The 27667-nt window shown below is 42.9% G+C and overlaps 1 protein-coding gene across 1 annotated transcript; it reads right to left on the reverse strand.

Annotated features, from left to right (window-relative positions):
* Positions 1-1909: 1909 nt before the first annotated feature.
* Positions 1910-27667, reverse strand: ZBTB34 (zinc finger and BTB domain containing 34). Its single transcript, XM_061154635.1, has 2 exons — positions 27603-27667; positions 1910-8468 (listed from the first exon to the last, which is right to left on the reverse strand). The coding sequence occupies exon 2, from the start codon at positions 8456-8458 to the stop codon at positions 6938-6940; it is 1521 nt and encodes a 506-aa protein (XP_061010618.1). The 5' UTR covers positions 8459-8468; positions 27603-27667; the 3' UTR covers positions 1910-6937.

Below are 27667 nucleotides of genomic sequence, written 5' to 3' on the forward strand. Positions count from 1 at the left end.
GGGGAACAGCCCAGGATCCTTGCTGTCATGAGCTTGCAGGCTAGGAGAAACATTAATTGAATCATCTCACTAATCAATATACAATTACCAATATTTTCAGAGCAATGAATTACACTGAAGGGCAGGAGGAACACAGCTCAATGAACGGCTCTGTTAAAGGGGCTTGACCTAGAAGGGCTGCTGCAGGGAAGGGAGGGAGGCCTGAGCTAAAACTGCAGAGGAGGAGTTAATTGGCTTTGAGGAAGAAGACCTGTTACAGAACACAAGTTTGTGGGCCAGATGACGGAGTGTGGAGCAGTGAAAGTGAAGGCCGCTCAGTCATGTCCAACTCTTTGCAACCTCCACGGACTACACAGTCCATGGAATTCTCCAGGCCAGAATACTGGAGGGGGTAGCCTTTCCTTTTTCCAGGGTATCTTCCCAACCCAGGGATCGAACCCAGGTTTCTGGCATTGCAGGTGGATTCTTTACCAGTTGAGCTGCAAGGGAAGCCTGAGAATACTGGAGTGGGTAGCCCATCCCGTCTCCAGCGGGTCTTCCCGCTGGAATCAAACCAGGAATCAAACCAGGCTCTCCTGCAATGCTGGCAGATTCTTTACCAACTGAGCTATCAGGGAAGCCTGTGTGGAGAGGAGAAAGGCTTATTTTGGAGCCAAGCAGGAAGAATGGGTGGCTCATGTTCAAAAACTTCCAACTTCCCTTAAGTTTTTTAGGCAAAATTGGGTGGGAGGGCTGCAAGGTGTGTGACTTCTTTCTGATTGGTTGGTGCTGACCCGGTAGTAATCCAGGACTCTAGTGCTCAGCCTGAAGTCCTCCACCTGGGTGGGGGCCTCAGCTCCTGCAGAACTGAAAGGTATATATTGTTACGTATATTCCTAGAGGAACCAGAACCCTGGGTAGCTGCACTGGTTTCTTGACTGCTCCTGTTACTGCAATCCTTCCCTTCTGTGATTAGCAATGTTTGAATCCCCGTTTTGGTGTTTGCAGAGTCTTGGAGGCTGAAGCCTTCTTCCTACAAACAAGAAATGGGGGACACAGAAAGGCTTTTGTATACCCAGGAGGGCCCCACAGGGTCTCATTGGGTTTCAGATAGCTGTGTTAAAACAAGCACTGACTGAAACCGCCCACCCTGGCCAGGCACCATAGAAATCACTTGCGTGTTATTTAATGACAGGAGGTCCTGGTAAGGAACAACGGGGAACTAACAAGCCACCACAACCAGAAGAATTGAGGAAAGGTCCAAAGTAGATGCCATGTGCCCTACCACATTCCAGAATCCTTCTCATTGGAATCCATCTTGGCTGGGCAATGTGTGCACCACAAGGAAGGACCCTGAATCAGAATGATTGGCCAGAGACAACCAGGAAACTAATCCCATCACCATAAAACTTGAGACAGCAAGCCACACGGCAGAGCAGTTCTCCTGGTTCCCTTACCCGGGCGCCCCTTCCCAATAAAGTCTCTTGCTTTGGCAGCACATGTGTCTCCTCAGACAATTCATTTCCAGTGTTAGACAAAAGCACACTCCCAGGCCCTGGAAGGGGTCCCCTGTCCTGCAGCAGCTGGAGGCAGCAGACAGGGTGTGTGCACCTCCAAGCTCTGTGGTGGGAGTGACCATTTCCTACTTCTGCAGGAAGATGGGGAAAGGGTTCACCAGAGATACTGGGTGCAGACCTCAGCCCCCTGGCAATCCAGTCTCTGCCACACGTGAGAAAGGTCAGAGAGATATCTGCTTCTTTCTCCTCTTTCCAGCATCACCGTGGCACAAGAGCTTCTTATGAAATTCTAACCTTTCAAAAATAGTGGTTACAGAAACTGTGACACCAGCGGATGTTTGTTAGGGCCAGTGAAACTCAGGAGGCCAGAAGGGGCAGATACAGACGGAGACCACAGCACATTTGCTCTAGCAGCATTTTTATTTACAAACAGCAATTTCCATTGACTTTATACCATAAAAAAGCCATTTACAAGCAAGAAACAAGAGTTCAGAACAAAATTAAGCAGCACTGAAATATTCAATGTCACAAATCTAAAACAAAATGAATACAAGAGTAAAATATCATTTGAATAAATAGTCTTAAATTCATGCTATAAAATAATCCTTAATGGCAAGTTACGAGTTGATACAGCATCCGCTTAGCTAGCTTCATTTACTTCATATGGCGATGAAGTGTGGAGTTGTGAGGTTACCAGTTTATATTGCAAGATAATGACACTGTGTTAAGTCATTCAAATTGCTCAACCATTTATAACGGAAAAAAATTGTTAGCCCTACTAATCAAAGTGGTGAGAGAGATGGTTTTCACATTAGGAAAATGGTCATTCTCGAACAAACCATACCTTTACCTCTTACTAGAGTCAGGGCAGCAACCAAAGGCTTGGGCAGCAAGTCCAAAGGTTGAATTCACAGCATACTTGTCACTGAGGGGGCAGCAAGAGGTCTGTTTACTGAATCTGCTGCAAGGCTTACTCCAGGACTTGATCGAGAACTACACCAGCCCTGTCTGTGCCAGACCCAAGGGAACCAGAGAGAAAAGGGTCTCTTGTGGGCCAAGGAGTCAAGCACTGGGCAGAAACAGTGCAAAGACTCTGGCACTTACTGAAAAGACGTATGTGACGTGTGACAACCATTACAAATTTCGAACAATGTGAATGACTCTTCTGAACTTTCAGTTCAGTTGCACTGAGTAATATGAAATCTATGATTTATGAACTAGATAGTTTCATATAAAGAATTTACATAATTCCCCAATACTTTCATATATAAAATTTAATAAATAACCCTGACCAGTCTAGAAGCACCATTCAAGGGGCATGTGCCCTTGGAAAATAGTTTAGGTGTTGCATATTTGAGTCCCTTTCAGTGGAGGCTTCACAGGAAACCATTACAGAATTTTAACAATAATGACGACGACAACAGTAACAACAACAACAAAAGAACAAAACAGAAAATCACAGTAACTAATGGAAAACATTGTTAAAATAAAGTACATTGATTTCTTTAAAGTAAAGCTCGTTCACATAGATGATTTCCCCCCTGTCCCAGTCCTTGTTTTGTGTTCCTGCAAACTCTTCCTAGAGGCTATAAAAACTAAAGTAAAAACAAAACCACACACAAAAATATGCAGGCCTATGGTCTGGGCTAAGGGACAAATAAAGACTTGGTTATATAACTGCTATCATTAGAAAAGACAGCTAGTCATGCTCTGGAAGATTTAGAAGTTATCAATTTAGCTCTACAGTATATTCTGCTTAACAGTGAACCGACAGTATCCTTTCTGCTGTTAAAAAAAACACAGCGACAACAAAAAACAAAACTGCCAAGGCAGAGCCAATTGGGAGGTTCTCCACTGACCCCAAAATTAACTTGACTTCATATACTGTATTTACAAATATCATTTCTAAATGTATTTACAGCTTTAGTAGAAATTAGAGGGTAGAGAACTGATTAGAATGAAAATAACTGCTTAAAACCACAAACATTAGTAAAAGTAGAAAATTCTTTGTTTTCACAGTTTGTAAGAACAGGTTAAACACCTCTAGAAAAGGACGCTGTCACTGTCTTCACATTGCCTACGTGTTTGAAAAGGTAGCTCAAGAAGAGACTCAATTATGAACGAACCGATATGGATTCAGGATATATTTTACTGTAAAAGACTTCTTCACATATCACTTGTGTCTTAATTGTTTTTGCATTTGTTATAAGTGAAACAGCTAACCTAAAACTGTACAGAAATAGGGACTTCGCTTTCCAAAAAAAAAAAAGAGTCGCTCTAAAGAGTTACACAGCGGACTTCGTCTGTGGAGACGTGAAGTGAACTTCGGGGAGAGAATGTTTCTGCTGTGTGGTCACGTTAATCCTCCTGGCACATCCTCATGTGACAAGGCACAATTAATTGGTGCTGCCCGATCTGAAGGGAGTTCAGCCTTCACTGGCCGCGCACACGAGGAGCACGGCGCCCAGCCCCGCGCCGGCCTGGCGCGGCCTCCCGCGAAGCCCTGTGGAGCCTTACAGTACTGGGTTATGGCTTGAGAATTCACTCTGAGCACTGCTAGCAGTGGAGAAGGTCAAGTGTGAGCAACACGAATGGGAGCAAGCGGAACTTGCAAAATGTGGAATCATTACTCGAGAGAAACGCAATCAATTTTTCTGCCCCTTAACAGTCCCATTACAATGTCTGAACCTGAACTGTACAATCAAAGCAATGTAGATTTTTTTTTTTTTTTTTTTTGTCAAAGACAATTTTGGATAAGTCACTCTTTGGTAAACTCAAACCAGTTAAACAAATTTACACACACGAAGAACTCCATGTACATAAGGTTAAGACGGACACGGTGACAAGAACCAGGACATTGGAGGCGCTTGCCCCAAGTGCCTTCCCTCCTCACTTGTCTCGTGTATCACAGAATGCTCTGGAGACCTCTCAGGAGGAAGGCCCCAAGCCTGAGTGAAAAGGAGGTTCCTTCCCTGAGCCTGACCTCTCGTGTCCTCGATTTGGGTGTTTCTTGTCACAAACTTTAATTTGTACCACAACACAAATTTTTTGCATTTAATTCTTTGAAGGAAAAAAAAAAAATCAAAACCGAACTTACTCATGTAAGGAAAAAAAAAATTACAAACATTTACCTGAAACCCCAGAACATATTTAAGTGGGTAAACACTGGGGGTCCAGCCTCCCCTTGAGGCACAGGGCTTTGATAGGAGTTGAACAAGTGCTTCAGGGAGAGAACAGGCCCCGGACTTAGGCAGTCTGACAGGAAAAGGCATACTATATACCCGGTTAGCAGAAGCTGCTCCTTGAGCAGCAGGACTCGCGTGTGTCTGGACGCAGTAACACTGATGTGGAGCGTGGTGGTCACGCCGTGTGGACAGACCCCCTGTGCTGAAGAGATGCTACTACACAGCTACCACCCTGGGGGGCGGTCACACACAAGGGCCTGAATGATTTCCCCCCCTCCCCCAGAACCAAAAAACAAAACAAAACAAAAATCCCCAAACACTCCCCCACCCCAACTCCATTCTTGGTATTTTAAGAGCCAAAAAAGCATGGAAAACCGGCAAACATCTATTTTTGTATTCCTTTTAACTCCTTGCTTCTGAGGTTTCACTTTTTTTTTTTCCTCTCACGGGGTTTGTGCTATTCTCCTGGGGAGACTCACTGGTTGTGAGTTTCATGGCCAAGGTTCTCAAAGCAGAAGAGTCTGGAGTGCTGATACTTACCAGCGGCCCATGGCACAAACTCAACACTAAACTGCTCACATCACTCTCTGCTGGAGTATACAGTACCAGAGCAATCTTATGGAGCCTGTTTTGTATACCAGAAGCACGTGGGTGAACAAAATATAAAACTCAAGACATTTCCTCAAGCCTAATAAAACATTATCCAAATAGGACTCGGGTTTTTTTTGTTTTTTAAATACAGTAATGTGTTTGCCAGCACATGCTTTTGAGGTCTTTTTTTCAAGCTATAAACTCAGGAGAGGAAAAAAAAAATTGTAATTCACTTTTACCATTACATTTCACATTTGCTACAACTATACTGACCTAAAAGATACATAACATAAAAAATAGCACCACGTGACCAAAAAAATGGAGACACACAGAGATTTGGTGACACACACAGTATCTCAGAGGGCTTTTTAACTGTTGGTTTCTTTAAGCAGGAAACACTGAGAGTGGGGGAGCCGGTGAGGCCCTCGTCAGCACACACAATACTAAGATAGATATATTGCTTGCAATTCCCATAGAGTATATCTTTACAAAAAGTACAAATTCCAAGTTCTGCAGTTTCCCTGGGAACTGCACGTAGAAAAAGTTGCTGTGCACCTGAACTGGCTGTTTGAAAAGAGAAAGGTTAAAAAAAAACACAAAAAAACGAAAAAAAAACCACAACACTGCTTGGAGAATTTTGTAGACGGAACTACAAATTCCTTTCCTTTACTGCGAGTACTAACTCACGGTAGAGAGTGATTCGATTTAGTTACCTGGTATGTGTGTTTCTACAGTACGGAATGAAGGTAGATTCGGAGGCCAGTAAAAACATTGAAAACCACTGCTCCTTTGGGGTTGGCTAATATAACACTACAATATGTAAAAAGGTCAGCACCACGGGTCATCCAGCTTACCTAACTGGACAACTAACAAAAATTCCAAATGGTTTCCAACGAGAGTTGAATACGTTTTATGGCATTTGGTTTATGTGTTTGTTATGAAGCAGAGCTATGAACACTGTGATTTGCTTTGCTTGCTTTTGGACACAATGATTAATATATATATATGAAAACCTATTAACATTCTTTAATAAGGGAAATAAAGGGGCAAAACCCTAACATATTAGGTAGGGACGAGACAGAGTCCAAAGCCCTGTTCACATTGTATTAAATTATATATTCCTCTTACATTCACCTCAACCAGAATAAAATCAAATTTGAGAATGTATATATACTATATATATAATAATCACTTTATTATATATATATATAAATTGTCTAACTACCCCCTAAAAGTAATTTTAAATTAGAAAAGGTTACCCATTTGTATCAGCTGACGGCATCCCAGTCTCTCTCCATGGAAATGCACTGGCGCCAGTGCACACAATCAGAGAGTATGCCTCTTGGCAGAAACGGAGGGTCAACCAGTTGGCATAGCTAAATCACTGGCAGATTTTGGATGAAGAGTTCGGCCAAAGAGGAATACTGTCAGCCTGTTTTCCCTGGATACATTGCCCTTCATGCTTTGAGCTCCTTGGGGGAGGGAGGGCGAGGGGTGGGAAAGGATAAACACCATGAAGTGTTCCTTCCAGAAACCTTAGAAAAACTGCCAAGAGACCAAGAGATTTCCAGATGGTTGGGAAAACCAAAGATGACAACAAAGCAAATCACAAATAGGCATTGATTAATGTGCTTTGCGTGGGTGCACTTTTTTTTTTTTACCATCTTAATCAGGAGCATCGGACACCGTGTGAATTTCCATCCGGGAATCCAGGGCCATCTCTGAGGCCGAGGCATCGTTTTCTAGTTTCTGTTCCGCATACACGTCCGTTCTCTCGGGGGACTCCATGCGACTGCGTACTTCTGCCACGCCGGGGTGGTTTTTCCGCAGGTGCTGGTTGAGGGTACCTTGGAAAGGGAAGCACTTCCCACAGATCTCACAGCGGAACGGCTTGTCGTCGGTATGGCCCCGGATGTGGTACTCCAACTGGTCCTTCCGCGTGTACTTCTTCCCACAGAACTTGCATACAAAGGGCGTGATTCCCATGTGGAGTCGCATATGCCTGTCAAGGCTTCCCTTCTGGTTGAAGGACTTGCCGCAGTAGATGCAGATCAACCTCTCGTTGTACGGGTACCAGTGACCTCGCACGCTCCTCTCCCTGGGGCTGCTCTCGAAGCCTGGGTTATTCACCATGACCTCGCTGTCGGAACCCTGCACCAGGCCCTGCAGATCACTGTGCAGGTGGACGGACAGGGCCCGCTTCTGGCGGGCCCGTCCTCCTCGGAAACAGCTCAGCATGGATCTGGAGGGGCTGGAGTTACTCAAACTTCCAAACGCCTCAGATACACCACCGGCCGGCTGTGAGGCTGCCTGGCAGTAGGAATAGGCGTGCTGGAGCACAGAACCATAGGAACCCACGTTCACGGCCACGACTTGTTCCCCATCAACCATCTCAGTGTGGTACCCGTCGTCTCCCAAGGATGAGCTGTCGGAACAGCTGGGCCGGTCGGACTTCTCCATCTTCACTTTCACCTCGGTGATCTGGCTCTCCCTCCCCAGCAGGTCCCCTTGCTCATGGTCCCCCTCGATTTGGATCTCATACTCGGAGACGCTCCCACTGCTCCCTCGGTCCGAGTGCCCTTCCTCCTGTAAACGGCTGCTGCGCAGAGCTTTGCTGGGTGTGGTCTCCATCCGAAGATCGCTGCTTGTGGTGGGCTGCCGTACCTGAGAGCAGTATGGCGGGGAGATCTCCACCGGGTTGGCAAAGAAGCTGCTGTCTTTCACTCCATTGCGGCTCTCCGAGGTCTCTTCCGCACCGACGGTCACAGAGTCCACATCTCCCACACTGATTTTTGAATGGATGCTCTCTAGGATCTGCGTGCACTTGTCAATCACACACTGCATCTGAAGAAAGCTAGCTGCTGTCAGAAAACTGACAACATCCTTCAGTTGCAAGGACATTCTTCCAGTGTAACAAAATGAAAGCAACTGTTCAAACACATTGGGGTTTTTAATCACTGATATTGACAAGCCACTCATGGTACTTAGTGCTGAATGGTCCCGGAAGTAGGGGGAGCTGGCCGCAAGGACGGCTTTGTGGGCTCGGAATGGCTGACCCTGAATGTGGACAATGATGTCACATAGTTTTCCTTGCAGGCGGAGTTCGTTTAGCTGGCTCAGGACGGTGCTGCTGTACTCGGGCACATCAAACTGAATAAAACTGCTGCTGTCCATTTCTACTGACATGAAGCGTAATCTGAGGAAAGACAGAGTTTCATAATTCACCAGTGACTCCTCACTTAAGTACAAGCCATATAAACACAACCATGCAAAAAAGACCACCACCACCATCACTGTAGCTACTGTACCTCGTAGGGTCTGCCTGAGCAATTTTCCTCTTATTTTCAGTCCTTCATGTCTCGGTTAATTCACCTAAAGCTAAATAACTTAATGACCAATTAGCCTAGAGTCTTAGCTGCCTTTCATCTTGATTGAAGTAAAACATGTTACATATAGTAGGGCCATCTTTGCTCTAATTGCGAACTTGGTATCCTTTTGAGAAATAGATTTTCCTGTTTCACCTACCTTTGAGGAGTTGAAGCACTCTGTAAAAGATAAGTAAATTCATTTTTTAAAATGTTCTGCCTTATGTGCATATTTTCAATTGGTGTTTTTCAAGTATATAGCACACCGGACACATTGAATGGAGCATAAATCCTTTTTAGCTTAGAATTTGAGTTGCTGTCTTGATGTATATTTTTTCCCCTCTTCAGCTCTACACACCTTTATCTCCTTTGGGGTCGGTAATTCATAGAGCAATGCTCTATCTCTTTCAGTGAAGAGGTTTTAGAGGGTAGGAGCAAGAGTGATGGACATACCAGGAGTGTATCATCCTCTGCCAGTGCTTATGACGTTAACTGCCACCCTGCCTAGAATCCACAGCTCTGATTACTCAAAACTACAGAAGGTGGAGACCTCAGCTGCATTCTCTGACCACAACCAAATTAGATCTGACATTTATATTTCTGTTTTTAAAGCCCAATCAATAGAAATTTAAACACCTCCTGAATAAGTACTGAATCAAAGAGAAAAATCAATAAGGAATAAAGCTGTTTAGAAAATAAGAAAACTCACATCAAATCTGCAGTAAGAAGGGTTTAGGAATGAAATTTATTTATACGTCCAACTTAGTTGACAATGCACCCAAAAGGAAATAGACGGACATGTGATAAAGCAAACAGAGGAAAATGTTAACAAGTGCGGCATCTAGATGCAGCATGCAGTTGTTTGTTGTATAATAAAATTCAACTTTTCTGTATGCTTGAAATTTTTCACAATGAAATGCTGGGGTTCTCAAATAACAAATTTTAACAGGCAATATTAATGCCTTAAAACACTTTTATCATTGAAGAATAAAAATAAATGAAATCACTTAAGAGGTTAGAAAAGGAACAATAAGTTATAATAAATCCAAAGAAAACAAAAAAGTAATATAGAAGAGTATTTAATCGCAAAGTTTTAAATTTTAAGACAATGTGCAACTAAATTTAAGACTCCTTCAGAAAAAGATCCATCAGTGTGATAAATCACATCAGAATATTTTTTAATCACATCAGAATTTGTTAAAAAACATTTTAGAGAGGAATCTTGTGCCCTTATTTATTCTAGATTCATGATTGACATCAATCTGAAATCTGAGTGACATAAATATATTTTCAGGATAACACAATTGGCAGTATTAAATTAAAAAGAAACAGAAGTGCTAAAGCACAAATGACCTTCAGGCCATTCACACTGTTCTAGATGCATGCTCAAACAGGTAAAGCATCTCTGTTCATATGGCCTATGTCTGATACCAGGAAATGGCAAACAGCATAAAGACGACTGTCAACTTTACCTTAGTAAAGAGACTTCACTAAACAGACTTTCTTTAATATCCTAAAGGAAATATTAGCAAAAATAACTCATTAAAGGAATAACACATCATGATCAAGTGTAAGGATGGCTCTCTCTCTGTAGTCGCTAAGTCATGTCCGAGCCTTGCAACTCCACTGACTGTAGCCTGCCAGGTTCCTCTGTCCATGGAATTCTCCAGGCAAGAATACTGGTGTGAGTTGCCATTTCCTTCTCCAAGGATGGCTATATATTATGAAATATACAAATATAATTTGCAACCTCAATAAGTCAAAGGTGAAAAACCATATGGCCATATCCATTCTATGCCAAATATGCATTTTAGAAAGTTAAGTTACTTTCAAAGTAAGGAACAAAATACTCAATAAGCTAGTAAGGCCAGAACAATATTTTCTTAATATAATAAACAGTGTCTACTGCAAACCAATGGCAACATCACCTTGAAAAAGGAAACACATCTGCATTTCCCAAAATGTATTTAGTAGAACACAAGCCCCAAGCTCACCATCACAACCTCCTAGGACTTAAAAACATTAGCATAATAACCCATCTGCAAAGTCCTACAGACAAGAATTCTATTCAACTCAGCAGTTTGCAAACTTATTTAACCATGAAGCTCTTCTCTCAAGGTACACATATTAATATTCCAAAGAATTAGTGTTCCCGGGCACACACTCTGGTAAACACTTTTATAGCATTCCCGTTAATGTCTGCAAAGCTACAAGGTTGTCTACCCATTACTTCTTTTACCTAACATTGTTCTTGACGTTCCAGGCAAAGCAACAAGAGAAAACTAAGGCATATAGCCTTTAGAAAAGAGGAGGTGAAATTACTTTTCAAGGGAGATATGATTATTTACATAGAAAATACAAAAGAACTTCTTGAAAAAAATCTGTTAGAATCAGGATCTAATAACAGGAGAATTCCAAAAATTATTATTCATAAAAAACCGGTTAGGTAAGCTAATGACAAGTTACAACCAACAACAGTAACCAAAACTATAAAACACTTGGGGGATAAACAAAAAATAGGATCCACAAGAAGAAAACTCTAACACTTTAATAAGACAAAAACACATACAAATGAAGACACATACGCTTCTGGCAGGAAGATTTGATATTGTGAAGATGAAGACATTTCCTGCAAGTTAGTTTGTAAATATAATGCAGTTCAATGGGGTATTTTATTAGAAATCTGACAAAATGATTTTAAAATTCATCTAGAATATTGCTGTCCAACAGAAATATAATGTAAGCCATGTGTAATGTTTTCTAGCAGTTAACATTGTTTAAAAGTAAAAATATAAACATTACCATTTTAAGATCAACATTAGAAAGTTATTAATGAGATATCTTATATTCTTGTTTCCATACTAAGTCTTTTTTTTTTCCCCATTATTATTTCCATTTTATTGATTAGGAAACTGAGATAAAAGAAAAGGGTCTTACTCAAGGTTACCTGAGTATTTCCACAACACTCTTAGAATTTCATGTCTGTCATACTAAGTCGTTGAAGCATGATGTATATTTTATATTTATAGCACATCTCAATTTGGAAAAACTACATTTCAAGTGCTCAACAGCCATAAGTGGGCAGTTGCTACCATACTGGGCAACAAAGATCTAGAAGAATAAATACTGAAAAAATTACAGAAAAATAAAAATGCAGCCAAACACACAGATGTCAAAATGGATGAGTAGGCTATAATTCATTCATTTTGTGACTATACACCGAGTGTATGTATTTATACTCTGTATAAATGTATGCTTGGCACTAGGGACCCAGGTGAGCTATAATTCTTTTGTTGTAAACTGTGGTAAGAGCTGAAAGATCTTTCATAATGGAGGACAGAAGGATGATATCTCTGCTGAGACCTCAAGGATGAGTAAAGGTTAGCCAGATATTGGGGGGGTTGGGGGTGCTGCAGGGAAACATTCCGGGCTTCTAGACAGAAGGAGTCACATGCACAAAGGATGAGAGGCTGAGTCGGGAAGGAAGGAAATGCTGGAGCACTGTGGCACAGCTAGGACAGGAGCAAGGGCAGAGAACACGGGCTGCGGCCAAGGCGGGTAGAAACCAGACCGCGACGGGCCTTCAGGGGCCATTTCAACCAGTGACAGAGGGAGATTTCTGGAAATAGATGCTGCTTGGATAATATAAATAAATAATAATAAAGCCATATCCCTTCTTCACAACACACTCAAAAATAACTTCGAGAAGACAGATATCAGAAGGGAGATTTAACTATTTAAGTATAATAAAAACTTCTTTACATCTAAAAAATATATTTTATCATAAAAAAGAGATAAATTATGAAAAATATATAACATCATGGCAGAGAATTATAAAACTCTTACAAATCAATAAAAGCCAAATAGGACAACTGAAAAGTGAGCAAAGAATATGAACTGATGCTTAAAAAAAAAATTAAAACAGCCTTTAAACATAGCAATAAAATGCTTAACAACTTCATCAATAAGCCAAAATATAAAAATTAACACAAGACATAATTCTTCTTTCTCAAATTGCCCAGGCTTTTAAAAGTGCAACTCAGTAGGCAGTGATTATAGGAAGAGGGATGCTCTCATATACTCTGGTAAGCAAATAAAACAAAAACCTTAAAATGGGAATTTTTCTCGATTTAGCACTCTGTACCATAAAAAAAGTCATGAATAAAGGCACAAGAATTTACTCATAACTATATCCAATTACGAGGCAAATAATGGAAACAACCTAAATAAATGTTCAACAATAAGGGAATTATTAAAGTACGATACACCTATACACCGAATACCAAGTCATAACTAAAATGATGTTAAAGAAGAATTCAAAGTTCCACAAAATATAAGTACTATGAGGGTAGAAATTTTTATCTGTTATATTAACCATGTGCCAGATAATTGCCTGGCACATGGTGGATACTCAGTAAATATGTGCTGAATAAATATTTAGTGACACAGCAAAAAATCAGATCAACTGCAAATGAACAGGAAGGATTTTTATGGGTGATTGAAATGGTCTAAAACTGAATTATTATGATAGTCTGACAACTTTTTAAGTTTACTAAAAAAGTCACTGAATTGTATACTTAAGATGAGCGTTTTTATATGTAAGTTATTCCTCGACAAACCTGTTAGAAAAATCAGGTGATCACAGAATATAAAGAAGGATATTTCTAAAAGTATGCATGTATTTACAAATATTAAATAAACAGATAATATTAAAGAATATATATAAAACATTTACATTAATGAAACAGTAAACATGTTTTAACTTTCTTCTTTGTATTTTTCTGTATGTTCCAAACTTCTATAGTGAACATGCATTTCTTGGAATGACACATATATATACACACACATACATTAAAATCCCAACTAGACGATAATTTGACAGACACTGGAATATAAAATGGTACAAACACTATAGAGGGCATTTCAATAGCATCCAGCCAAATTACAAATGATCCCCCATGACAGCAATTTTAGCTCTAGGAATTCATTACAGCATAGTTCATGACAAAAGGCTGGAAACAAACTAAATTCTAATCAAGAGAAACCTGACTAATAAACTATGATATGTCCATACTAAAGACTACTTACTATACAACTAAAAAAATGAATAAGGAAGCTCTTTTCATACTGTTATGAAATAATCACTATAATATATTGCTGAATGAAAAAAATCAGATGCACAGCAGTATATATGATACTACATTTGTACAAAGCAAAGTGAAAACACATATATCTGTGTCAACATATACAGATATACGAGCACAAAATTTCTGAAATGATGCACAAAAACAAACAGCCTCTTGGGAGGGGGAAATAACACAGTAGCTGGAAGACCATTAGCTTTCAGTGAATCATTTCAGACTCTAAAATTTCTGAGCCATGTGGATGTATTGCTTATTAAAAACAGGTAACATTAAAAAAAAACTAAGGCACTTCATCTAGCTTTAAAAAGATAAGATCATAATATAATCATTGGAAGAATTTGGAGTCAGATTCAAACGATGCCGATTTCCATTTATAAAACCTCGGGCAAGGTACTTTACAACTTTTCTAGGTCTCAGTTTTGTTTTGTTTGTTTTAATGGTAATAGTCTTTGCCTCATGGGCTGTTATGAGAAAACACGTAAGCAGCAATCTGTACAATGGATGCTTGGCACATGGCAATCAATGTTATTAGCTACTGAGACTTTTTTTAGGGGACAGGATGGTGTAACAAAGACAACTGGTTTTGAAATTAGACTTGGCTGTGAATCCTGGCTGTATTTCTTTCTAATAAAAATAACAATGAACATTTAAATAATTACGTGGCCTTAGACAAGTCAGTTAACTTTGATCTCTGTGTCTAGAAAAGCTCGTGGAAGAACTATTACCCAACACAACTGATGTAAAATTGAATGAAGGAAACTCATGCAATGAATGAGTGTAATAGCTCAGGTATAATGAGTGCCTATCTTGTGCTAAATATCTTACATATGTTAACTTCTCTTATCAACTCTGAGGGGAACACTATGATTGTTGCCATTTTACAGATGAAAAAACTGAAGAAAAGAAGTTAAGACACTGGCCAAAGGTCCCAGAGCTAATGGATGAACTCAGTCTGGAGCCAGAGGTCAAGCTCATAACCACACCAGACTGCCTTCTAGAAACACACCCACTGCCTGGCACCTGCCAAGTGGTCAAATGTTACCTATTCATTACAGCGTTTTCAGGACACACAAGGGTGTGTAAACAGTGACTTTTGGAATTAAAGGGCAAAAGGAAGGTGGGTTCAGGCTTTTAAAGGGTACAGAGTCCTGGGCAAAAACCAGTAGAAAAAGGAAAACAAAAAAGCATTTCTGAAATAGTCTGTAAAACTGAAAACACTTCTGCAATGAGGCTTCCTCCTCCTCCATGTGGCTTTTTATCTTCTTCTCAGAGAGAAAGTAGAGAACTGCACTTGAAAGAAAACCACTGAAGAGAAAAATGAAAAGACCACGATTAACACCTAAGAGAGGAATTCCATTTTTCTGCAAAACGAGAAAGGAAGTGCTCCACTCTCCCCTCCTTGACACTGACACCTCCTTTCGGCTGTGACAATGAGATTCAGAGACTCCAGCCTTGAGCTGCTAACAAGCAACACTAGAAGAGGATTCTCGGAGACTCACACATGAGGAAATTACAGGGAATTTAAGTCCTAGTCACATTTCCAGGTTAAAGGGAGTAAAGGCCTAACTAATCACAATTCTACACCCAAGCCTGACTTATCAGGTCCAGCGGTCCGGAAGTAAAGGAAGTCAGAACCTCTTAGTGAGACGTCAAGTTCAAGCAGAACCCTCCATACTCCTCTGTATTAGCCATTTCCCAGCATGGGCTAATCACTGGTTCCTCAAGGGACTTGACCTCTCCCGTGAATGGCATGACAGCAGGCCCACACCTAACTTAGATCAACCTTTATCTTTAAAGTAACATATGTGCATATGGTCAAACTTCAAACTATCGTACAGAAAAATATAAAATGGGTATCTTCATTTTCCTCCGGTGTCTTCTTCCAAAGATAATCACTGGGAAGCGTTTGTGGGTGTTCTTTCAGAGAAAACTATAAACACATATCAGCATTAACTGTCCTGTATGTTGCTTTTTAAAAATGTATTTAAGGGGCTACCTGGTGGTCCAGTGGTTAAGACTCTGCCTTCCAATGCAGGGGATGAGGGTTCGATCCCTGATCGGGGGAACTAAGATCCCATGTGCTACAGGATCAACGAAGCCCATGCACCTCAACTACTGAGCCCGAGTGCTCTGGAGCATGTGCTCCGTAACAGGAAAAAGGCCATGGCACCACAACAAAGACCCAGCTCAGCCAAGAAAACAAAAAAGTACCTAATACTCCTTAAAATCTTTTCACAGCAGCGCAAATTCATCTACTTCATCCTCTTTTCTGATTTCTTCGTATTCCATGGATAGCTGCATCACCATGTGCTCAGCCGGTCCCCAGGTGATACCAAAAGCAGGAAACCATTTAAATGGTCATAGCATTTCCTCCTAGCAGAGGGACTGCTGCGTTCATTTCACATCTGTGGATAATGCCAACTCATCTCCCAAAAGGTGGCAGCAACTGTCCTTTCCCCGACAACACATGACGTGCTTGTACCTCCCGTAACTGCCAACAATGAGCATTGAACTGTCTCACTTTTGCCACACTGACAGGTTAAAAGTGGTATCTCCTTGGCTGTGACTTAATTATAAATGAGGCAGATCAGCTATTCTGGTGTTCAATGGCAATTTGTCTGTTTGTCTTTCTGCTGCCTACTCATCTCCTTTGCCCATATCTGACACTTCTATTGAATTGTCAGAGTTCTTTGCAAATTAAGAAAATTAGCCTTCTGTCAAACGTGCTGCAAGTATTAGATTTAATTGCAATCACTAAATGGCATACCGACTGGGAATTTAAATTATTTTTCTACATTTATAGGAAATATTCAACCTTCTACATGCACATAACCAAAGGGAATTCAAAGATAAATAAGAGTCCCAGTCTTGTAATTTGTTACAGACTTACTGCAGATTCCGCCCAACTCCAAGAGATAGGGGAATGGAATTCATTTTTGATAATGCAGGGAAATGATTTATATTGGTTTTTCATTTAGACTAACTTTGCAGCTGCTACAGAAAACAATAATGAATTTGATTATTCCAGTCACCAAATACATCAGAATCAGTATTCTTTCACTCAGCAGATTTATCACAGCTCTTTCTGTCCCATTATAGTTCAGTCACTCAGTCGTGTCTGACTCTTTGCAACCCCATGGACTGCAGCACACTAGGCCTCCTGGTCCATCACCAACTCCCGGAGCCTACTCAAACGCATGTCCGTTGAGTCGGTGATGCCATCCAACCATTTCATCCTCTGTCGTCTCCTTCTCCTCCCACCTTCAATCTTTCCCAGGATCAGGGTCTTTTCCAACGAGTCAATTCTTTGCATCAGGTGGCATTTTGGAATTGGTGGCATTGGAATTTCAGCTTCAGCATCAGTCCTTCCATCAGTCCTGAATATTCAGGACTGATTTCCTTTAGGATTGACTGGTTGGATGTCCTTGCAGTCCAAGGGACTCTCAAGAATCTTCTCCAACAACACAGTTCAAAAGCATCAATTCTTCGGTGCTCAGCTTTCTTTATAGTCCAACTCTCACATCCATACATGACAAAACCACCCCCAATTAGATATTTACACTGGTATATTTTAACTAAAAAACAAGTATATATAAAGTGGATATTTTTCTTCAATACCATTAACACTTATTTTAACAATATTTATTTTGGCTTTGTTTGTAAAATTATATTTTGGATAAGAATATGAAATACTTCTTTTTAAAAACATACCTGAAGAGAATATTACTTGAAATGGTCTGCTGCAAAGTTCAAAATTGTCAGCTCCTCTATTTCTTCATAACCCTCTTCTGCTCATTCAACCAATGGACACACAAACCTTTCTGCTCCCCAGTTTCCTTCACTGGAATCCTTTCGCGCCTCTGGAGGCATCGCTCACCTCGCACACAGCCCCTGCCACAGTCAGCTGAGGAGACTCTGCCATCACTGGTCCAAACAGTAGGTTCTGGGAAGGATGCGGGCAGCCTTGCCATCCGTCCAGCTACCCCCACACCAGCCTTGGCAATTGTAAAAGGGGATCCCTGCCATCTTCCACCACACTCCCGAGCCTTCCCCAATACCTGGGAAGGTCTGTCACCACCATTATCAATAACCAAGGTTTACTGAACGCTCCATACATGCTGAGCAAGTTGTAAAGGCCTTATATGTATTATTTCACTCAATCGTCTTGACCTTCCATGAGAAGGCAGGTACTATCACCCTCACTTGAGAGGTGAGGAAACTGAGGCTCGAAGAGGCTAACTTTTTCAGGACTGCTGCAAAGTCTGGCCATCTAGAGCCCCTACACAATAATCCCTTATCCTTGTTTGATTTGCTCAAGGGTAACAGCAGGACCACTCAGGGAGGCAGGGGAATTGAGGAAAAGGCACGAGGAAAAGAAAGCTTGACCTAGTTTACACTCCTGCACAAGGGTGGTGGCCAGAGAAAGGGACAGTGATAGATGACAAATATCCTCCTACTGCTGCCCAGGGCTCTGACTCCTTCCTCTGTGAGGAGGAGGGAGATGGAGAAGGCAAAGGGGAGCATTTTAGTAATACCCGCCAAACTTACAAGTGCACATACCCTATGAGTGAGCAGTCTCAGTTCTAGGAATTTACGACAGCACCCTCTTTCAAGATCAAAATCTCCCTCTTTTCTGGATTGAAGGCACTTGTAGAAGGAAGGGCCCTAAGCAGAAAAACAGTCCCAGGTGGCCCTCCAGCTGCAGTATATTATGCCCTTCACACTCACAGCTTTTATTCCCTCTTCCCCATCAGAGCCCTGCACCCTGGCTGATTTTAACCTGCTTTAAATAAACAGCTATCTTTATATGCTAAAGCCTCTGTTCATTAGAGGCCACAGATCCCGGGCTCAAGTAAGCGGTCCTTCTGGTATTCCAGGGTGAAAGTCACAGAGAGCAGATGCTGCCAAGAAGACACAAGTTCAGCCCAAGTTCAAGAGAATCCAAAGCAGCACTGAGACTGGAGTCTAAAAAGCAAGAGCAGGGATTTCCCTGGTGGTCAGTGGTTAAAAACCCGCCTTCCGACACAGGGGACACAGGTTCGATCCGTGGCTGGAGAGCTAAGACCCCTCGAGCCACAGACTCTGAGCCCACGCGCTCCGGAGCCTGCGCTCCGCCGCCAGAGAGGAGCCTATGTGCTGCAGCTAAGTAAATACTCCTAAAAAAAGAAAAGCAAAAGCAGAGTGTGAGGGGCTACTCAGGACTGACCAAGTAGTGAGGAAGCCAGCTCCGAAAGCACCGAGGAAGCAGCAAGGCCAGCGCAGGCCAGGGCAAGTCAGAACCACGCGGAGCCAAGAGTGAGCTGGTTCGGAAGACCACGACCACAGGCTGGAGAGTTAGGACAGACTGGATAGCCAGGGAAGGGAGGCCATTCACTCGGCAAGGCAGTGTGGGCACAAGCCACAAGGGAGAGGTGCTGGCCCATCAATTACCATACAAGTCAGCCACGGAGACTCGACCGACAGACTGGAAGTAAAAGGTGAAGGAGAGGGATCCTAGAAATAAATGTGCATGCACGCTCTGAAAAGAAAACAAAAATCTGATGCAAGACCATATGACAACAAGGCTTAGCGAGTAAAGCTGCCTGAAATCTCTTCAAGCTCCCACCCGAAAAAGGAACACATGACGACCACACCCAGGCATCTGAACAAGAGGCTGCTCTGAAATGTTACAAACAAGGGATGACACCTCCAACCCAGAGTCCAAAGCTCACTAGGAATACACACACTTTACATGAAGGAGCTTTAAAAAAGCCACTTCGCAAAGACAGGGAAACCAGGTGACCATAATCTAATAGACACAGCTGACCCTGGGAAGGGTGGACAGACACCCGTTCATCACCACTCTGCTCTTCCCCGCAGCCTGCTCCATCCACTTCGTGTGAGCGAGAGGCGACGGGCCATGAGTGCTCACAGGCTCACACAAAATGCCTGATTAATGGAAAATACAGCTCCCCAAGTTTTCAAAGGTACTGCATCTTTATCCATTTCTTATAAAGCACTAGGGCATGTAAGAAGGGCCCTATTATTTCTATTTAATGTCATTACAGTCTTATGACAACATTTTTTTAAACTTCTTATTTCATACTGGGGTGCAGCTGATTAACAATGTTGTAAGTTTCAGGTGGACAGCAAAGGGACTGGGTCACACATACACATGTATCCATTCTTCCCCAAACCCCCTCCCACCCAGGCTGCCACATCACGCTGAGCAGAGTTCCCCGTGCTCTACAGGAGGTCCCCGCTGGTTATCCACTTTAAATACTGCAGTGTGTACAGGTCCAGCCCAAGCTCCTTAACTATCCTTTCCCCTCCCGTCCCCACCGCCCCCAGTATGACAGTATTTTTTAAAGACTTGACTACCACCAAAATATAACTAAATGAAAAGCATGGGTGAGTTTATTTATAATAAAGACATAGAGGCCTTTGCAAGCATGACATAAATCCCAGAAGGAACAAAGACAAACACAAATACATCTGACAACATAGAAATATATGATAACCGCCCCCCAACAAAGCCAGAAGACAAACAATGTTTTGAGGGAAAGTACATGCACCTCTGACAAAGGGCTACTTTCCAAATTCCTTAATTTATATTATAACTCAAAGAGATTTGGGCTCAGATAATCCTACGGAAGAAGGTTCAAAAGACGTATGAAAAGATGTTTAGTTTTATTCATGATTCGAGACATGTGAGTTACAAAAAGAAAAAAATGACATACCATTCCTAGCCCATCAGACCTGCACAAATTTTTTAATGTGTGACAACTATACTCCAATAAAAATTAATTTTAAAAAATGTGCAGGTGTAATCCCTAGGGATAATCTGGTAACATGGATCAAGATGGAAAAAGCATTTACTATTTGGTCCACAATTAACTACTAAGAATTAAGCCTACAAATACACAGTTCTTACAATAGCATATTAGGATATATGAAACAAGGATGTCTGCTGAGCATTTTTACTCACTATAGCAAAAAAAAAAAAAAGGGAAATGAACTCAAAATTCATGGAGAGAAGACTGGTTCAAAAAAACAAAAAAACCCAATCAACAATGAAACACTACCCAGACATTAAGAAGAATAGACAGGACTTCCCTGGAGGTTCAGTGGTTAAGACTCCTCGCTCTCATTACAGGCAGCATGGGTTCGATCCTTGGGTTGGGGAAGATCCCACATGCCAGGAAAAAAAAAAAACAAAACAAAGGAGGAGACAGATCTGTATCCTCTGACCTGAAAAGTAGTTCTAATATTTAGCCAAAACGGTGGATGTGGGAGACGGATCATAAAGAAGGCTGAGCACCAAAGAATGGATGCTTTCCAACTGTGGTGCTGAAGACTCTTGAGAGTCCCTTGGACTACAAGATCAAACCAGTCAATCCCAAAGGAAATCAACCCTGAATATTCACTGGAGGAACTGATGCTGAAGTTGAAGTTTCAATACTTTGGCTACCGGATGCAAAGAGCTGACTCCTTGGAAAAGACCCTGATGCTGGGAAAGATTGAAGGCAGGAGGAGAAGGGGATGACAGAGAATGAGACGGTTGGATGGCATCACCGATTCAATGGACATAAGTTTGAGTGAACTCTGGGAGATGGTGAAGGACAGGGAAGCCTGGCGTGCTGCAGTCCATGGGGGTTGCAAAGAGTTGGACACGACTGACCAACTGAACAAGATATAAAAAAATACGTATGTACATATCTGATTTCCTTCACACACTTTTCTTAAAAGAATAAGTATATGCTGTTGTACGCATTTTGGAAGGAATCGCATGAAAGCATTGATGTCGGTGACTTTTGGGAATGAGGACTACAGACTGGGAAGAAGAAAGGGAAATAGACTTATACTTTTTTGAATTTTTTATCATATGGCTGTATTAGTCTCGCTAAAAATTTTTTTAAGATATGTTATAGGATTCTACCTAAAAAGACGTAATTTTTAAAACCAAAGAATCCACAGAAAGATAGGCTGCAAATGGATAATTTACTGTATCGAGCAGACAATTACAGAGGCGGAAACAAAGAACTGTGAGAGCAATGACAAGACTGATTACTTTTGACCAAAGAAAAATCTTTAATCCAACAGAACAAAGAAAAACTTCATGGTGGAAGCAATATTTGAACAGGACTTTGCATTTCAAATGGAACAGGAAGAAGACTCCAGGCAGAAGGACTGGGAGAATCAGAGAACAGTGGGGTGAAAATGTATGGTGTCTGGGGCAGTGGCCAGGCCCCAGGTACAAGGAGTGACCAGGCAAAGAGGAATGCCACGGTGGGAACATGGAAGTCCTTGAATACCACACTGGAAATCTCAAACTGGATCCTGGGGGCTGCCAATTTGAACATGAGTCCAAAGAAGGACTCAACAGGACTTGGAGACTGAGGTACGCTATCCACTTTGGAAGGCAAGTTAGCTCCGCCTCAGACAAGCTGCCTTCAGGCTGCCCTCTGGGCAACTGAACAGAGTTGGCCAATAAACCATTTGGGAGTAACTAAAAACTGTAGTAGCCAAGGACCCATGTGCTACATGTGGTTACCCAGGGAGAAAAAACAGACAAGACAGTTGAGAAGAGATTTGCTCCCACTGTAATACGGTATCTCATGAAACAGGAAACATCCACATCTAGTGCCCCCTTCAACACACCACTTCACTGACGAGCACAATTCTGCATCACGCCTTTTGTTAAGCTGTAAGGAAACCGAGCAATGAAAACCAGAACCTAGACGAGTGCCATCTTCCCACAGTGCTAACCCATTCCAAAGAGAACCTAAAGATAAGAAAAGACACTTGCACGTCACCTGGGCAAAATACCCACATGAGTCTTAAAATCCCCTGGACAAAATCCTTGGGTAAAGTCCAGGAACTGTTTCCCCATAATGACAACCTGAACAAAAGTAAAAGTGTAAAACCTAAGCAATTGAGATGTGCTGATTTCTGAGCCGGCTATGCTGCTGAGGGCATGCCCCGGGCCGGGGGTGGGGGGCTCTCTGTGGTCAGAGACTGTGTGCCCACAGCCGAGCAGACAAAGGCACTCAGCAACCCCAACCAAGCCAGTGGCTCAGCTTTCAACCTTTCTTGCTCAACATCCAAGAGATGTAGGATCATCTCACCAGCAGGAAAAATCTAGCAAGGTAGTTCACTCCCATCTAACCCATAAACACTCTCATTTGCTCTTCATTTAAAAATACCCGGTGACACTTCCAAGAAAGGAAAGCAAGGTTACAAATTTGGAAGTTGTTTAAGGCACCAGGAGGTACCCATTATTCTCTATCAAGATGCTCATGATTCCAAACCCAGATTCGCACCTGCTGGCTTCAGTCACTTGCTGATACTGGAGACCAACTCAAGCTAGACTTCATCAGGCACTGAAGACCCTGAAGATCCCTAGTTTTCATTCTTAAACAAAAAGTCATTAAAAAGACTGCAGATGGGAGCACTGGGGACAACAGGCGTGGAAATGGCAGTAACAACGGTATAAAAATAACTTTCTTAGGTGTTTCTGCCTGGGTCTAGGTCAAAACTAAAACTGAGGTGTCATGAATTACAATCTAATCCTTCAGAAAGCAGCAGCCGAAAAACACCAGGCCTTCCCGAAACACTGTGATGCTGCTGAAACCCAATGCAAGAAAAAAAAAATAAATAAAATGGCATTCCGTGATGGATATTCATGAAGCACTCATCCTAATTTAAAAGAAAACAAGTCTAGAGTTCTTACTGCATTAATTCATGTGAGCCTGAAAGAACATTTTTATCCAAACTGTGAGATTTCCTACCAAGGCGCTAACATTCTCCAAGTCTGCTCAGCTACACCAATTCTGAGAGCGCGGTGTGGTTTGACAGTGGGGATTGTCTTTCAGTCAGTACAAAACATCAGAAGCTTCTTCTGAGCTTTCCAAGCAGGGTAGGAATGCACTCTTTAACCTGACTGGCAGTAACAGTTACTGAGCTCCACTTGTGTACTGTACGCTAAGTAAGCTTTCTACCTGCTCACCAAATCTTCATGACCACACCGTGAGACAGACACTGCAGCTGCACCCATTCTACAGATGGAAAAACACTCAGAGAAGCTAAGACCCTCTCCCAATTCATCCCAACTCACTAATGGCTGAGCCAGGATTTGAACCTAGATTTGACAGTCTCCAGAACCAGGATTCTTCTCTCCTATAAGAGTAAGACTTTAATCCAGGCACAGTGGTGAGAATTCGGGGCTTTATTGGTGCTAGAGCCTTACTGATCACCTCTGAGTGGGAAAAAACATTCTCACTTAAAGGTGTATCGTTACACCAACATAGTAATAATTAAGGGGCTACTTGTAAGCCCCTGCTTGTACTTTGCAGCCATTTCTCTGCATAAAGTCCATTCTTTTTACTTCTATGAAGTGGGCAATTAGATGTTTAAAATTCTATCATTAAATAGAAAGATTAGTTCCAGTTAAAGGAATAAATAAGGAACTTCCCCGGTGGTCCAGTGGTTAAGAATACACCTTGCAATGCAGGGGATGTGGGTTCAATCCCTGGTCCAGGAAAATCCCACGTGCCACAGGGCAACTAAGCCCACGAATCACAAATGCCGAGCCTCAGCCACAACTAAGACCTGAGGCAGCCAAATAAATAAAGTCAGAAAAGGAAAACGAATAAATACGCTTTCTCAGGGCAAAGAACCCAATCAAGTCAAGGAGTTGCCTCTTATCTGCACACTGCTGGCATGTCAAGGGGCACTGGACCTGGGAAATAGATTAAGTCTGAACCTCTTATACTGAAAGGATTAGAAAATCTCACCTTGAATTGCTTTCTTCCATGAGGTTTTCCATGCCATCAGTACAACCAGAAAATAACCATTAGAAATTAAACTGACTTCAGTTGATGAGCTTCACTAAGCTAAATTCAGCAGTTTGTCAGCTACAAAACATTAAATGGACACAATTAAGAAGTCTGAAAAACATTAAGTAGAATTCAAACTTGAGAAAGATGAAAATTAATGGGAATAAAACATAATGATGCATTCCAGATTTGTGATACAGATAGTTCTGACAACTGCTTCAGCTGAAAGGTAGAATGAGGATCCAGAGACACGTAGAAACCCAGAGCTCAGTAGACAAACCGAGGTTCAGCATCCTGGCATGTCCCCACCTTGATACATTTACACCTCACAATAATGATGAAGATGAAAACTTACTAATTGGTTACCAAGTGCTATAAACTTTGCCACCTCCTTCACATACGTTTTTTCATTTCAAAATTCACAGAATCTTAGGAAATGGCTTTTATTATCCCCACACTACAAACGAGAAAACAAGAGAGTCAAAGACATTATATAAATGGTCCAAGCGCACATGGCTAGTAAGGAGCCCTGCTGGGATTCAAACCCAGACCTGATGCCCAACCTCATGTTCTTTCCCCACAACCCCCCACTGAAGAATTACATGACTTTTTCTTTCCCCATAATCAAGAGCAAAGATTTTAATGTTTCAAAGATTCGTTTTATGTTTTCTGCACTCAAAGAAGGAAAGCTGAAAACACCTGCCTTAAATGGCAGCATTAGACATCAATGACATATGACAGAGAAAACTGATAATAAGAGAGTCTCCTTTAAAAAGAGGGGGTTTAAAAAAATGTTTATAAGTCATTTACCAACAAAAACCATTAAGTGTTTGCATACCTGTTATAAAAGTGCAGCTACAATATTAGATAAGTATTAAGACAAAATGCCCTCCAAAAACGCCCATTCCAGCTGGGACAAGAGCAAGTTCAATAACCAAGGAACAACAAGTGCTGAGACCTGTGCTTTAGATTCTGAGTGCCACAAAGGCATGGATGGGGGTAGGGCGGTCAGGGAACACCCTCTGGAGGAAGTATATCTTCAGCAGGGGCTTGAAGGAAGTGAAATGGAGAATTTACACAGAGAAGAAAAAGGAGGCCGGTACTTCAGAAGGGGGAACTAGAGGAGCAAGGCCTAGAGGCAGTCACAAACTCATTTCTGTAGGAGACAGACAGGGAGGAGAAGCAGTGAGTAAGGTCCAAGGAGGCGACCAGGGGCCAAACCAAGGAGAGCCTTGAAAAGACGGGGTGGGCACTGACTGGACACATGCGGCAAGCAGAGGACTCTGAAAGTGGTGTAAATACACAGTCTTTTAGCTGACGTCCCGGCCCTGAGCCTCTCCCTTCCCCTCCTGGAAATGATCATCAACTACTACCTCTGGTCTCTGGCCTCTCACCACTGACTTCAGAATAGTTTCAACTTTGGCCTAGTGATCAAGTTCTTTCAGGAACCAGCCCAGCCAATCTTTTCCTCTTATCCCTTCCTATATGCACCCTTCTCCACAAGGAGACTGGTCTATTCACTAGCTCCACAGGATCACTGGGTCTGATTCTTCTTTTCCTACCTGAGTCCTACTCATCCTTTAACAGCCAGCTCAAATGCCACCCCTCTCACTAAGCCTTCCCTGACCATTTGGCCTACAGTGACCTCCATCTCTCCTCCCTCTTAATTCTACAGCTCATAGGCTTGTCTCATCAATCAGTCACCTTTGCACAGGTAGAGTCTCCGCACCCAGCGTAAAGCTGCTTGGAGACTTGTAAGTGTGCCTCCACTACTTTACCCCACCACATGGAACAGCATCTTGACATTTAATAAGCAAGCACTCAACTCTTTTTTTGACTTCCAACATTAAGTTTGGCATTAGCATAAAGGAAGGGTGGGGGAGGTGGGGGGACTTCTGAAGTCTGAGACGGCTAAGAAGCTGTTGCAATAATCCAGATGTCAAGCAAAGAGGGCCTGACTAGGGAACAAAGGGAAAATGGGCAGATATAAACAACAAAAAATTTTGTGCGTGCAAAAACTCTGCAGGACGTGACTGACTCCTGCCAGGAACAAAAGCGAGGGATGAATTACGATAAGGCAAGGTTTAGAAAGGCTTCTTGGATTCATTTTAAAGACTGTTTGAAACCAAGTGTATTAAGTGGCTAAAAAGTCCAGATCTGCAAACTCTTCGGTGAAACTGCCCAGTATCTTGAACCAGGGACAGCCCTTCCAATTTCAGACATATATAGACTGACAGAACTGAAAGCGTCTCTAGAGAGCTCATCTAAATACCCTCACTGCTCAAAGTGGGAATCTGAGGTCCAACATGGAAAAGTCTGCTGAAACCTCAAGTCTGAGACTCGCAGACTGTTGACGCCCCAAGGCACAAGCCGGCTAGCCTAGAAGGACACTGGCGACACCCCCCAGGCCAGCCCAGCCCTCCGTAATGGCAGGACCTTCCGAGGGCAAGAGTGACCATGGAGACGTCTAGGGCCAAGCACGACGTGCCGTCGCCTGTTTACCTGGAGAAAAGCGGTGGCATGGGTGCAGGGGCTCGGTTGCAGCCATCAGCAGGGACGACCCCACGGCCCGGCACGGCTCTCCAGGGGACTTAACCATCCGGCCTCCCGGTACAAAGCCGGAGCGCCCCCCGGGGCCGAGGAGCCCGGAAGCAGGAGATCCCGAGACGCCCAGGGCGGAGGCTGGGGGAGTCCGGAGCAGCTGGCTGAGTGCGACCCTCAGCCCCGCAAGCAGCGTCCTGACACCGGGGGCCAAAGCAGGGTTGGCCCGTCGGGGGCGCGCGCCTGGCCGGAGCAGGTGCCCGGGGCCTCTCGACCCCGCCCGGCCTCGGCTCCAGCCCGCGCCACCCGCCCACCCGCCGGCCCGCTGGACTGACCAGGCGCGGAGGCTCCAGCCCCGCCGCGCCCAGAGCGAGCCGGACAGCGGCCCGGGACTGCCTCCGACCCCGCCGGCTATGCCCGCGCCTCGCCCGCTGCCCGCCACCCCCTCGCCGGCGCGCCTCACCTGCCGAGAGCGCCGCGCTCACATCGCCCGCCCGCGGCGCCCCCTCCGCCGCCGCCGGCGCCAGG

Source organism: Dama dama, chromosome 11 (genome assembly GCF_033118175.1).
Source record: "Dama dama isolate Ldn47 chromosome 11, ASM3311817v1, whole genome shotgun sequence".
NCBI classification, from domain to species: domain Eukaryota; kingdom Metazoa; phylum Chordata; class Mammalia; order Artiodactyla; family Cervidae; genus Dama; species Dama dama.

What these genes read in the sequence shown, in the direction of transcription:
- ZBTB34 (XM_061154635.1), bottom strand. Translation starts at nt 8,458, where the DNA reads ATGTCAGTAGAAATGGACAGCAGCAGTTTTATTCAGTTTGATGTGCCC.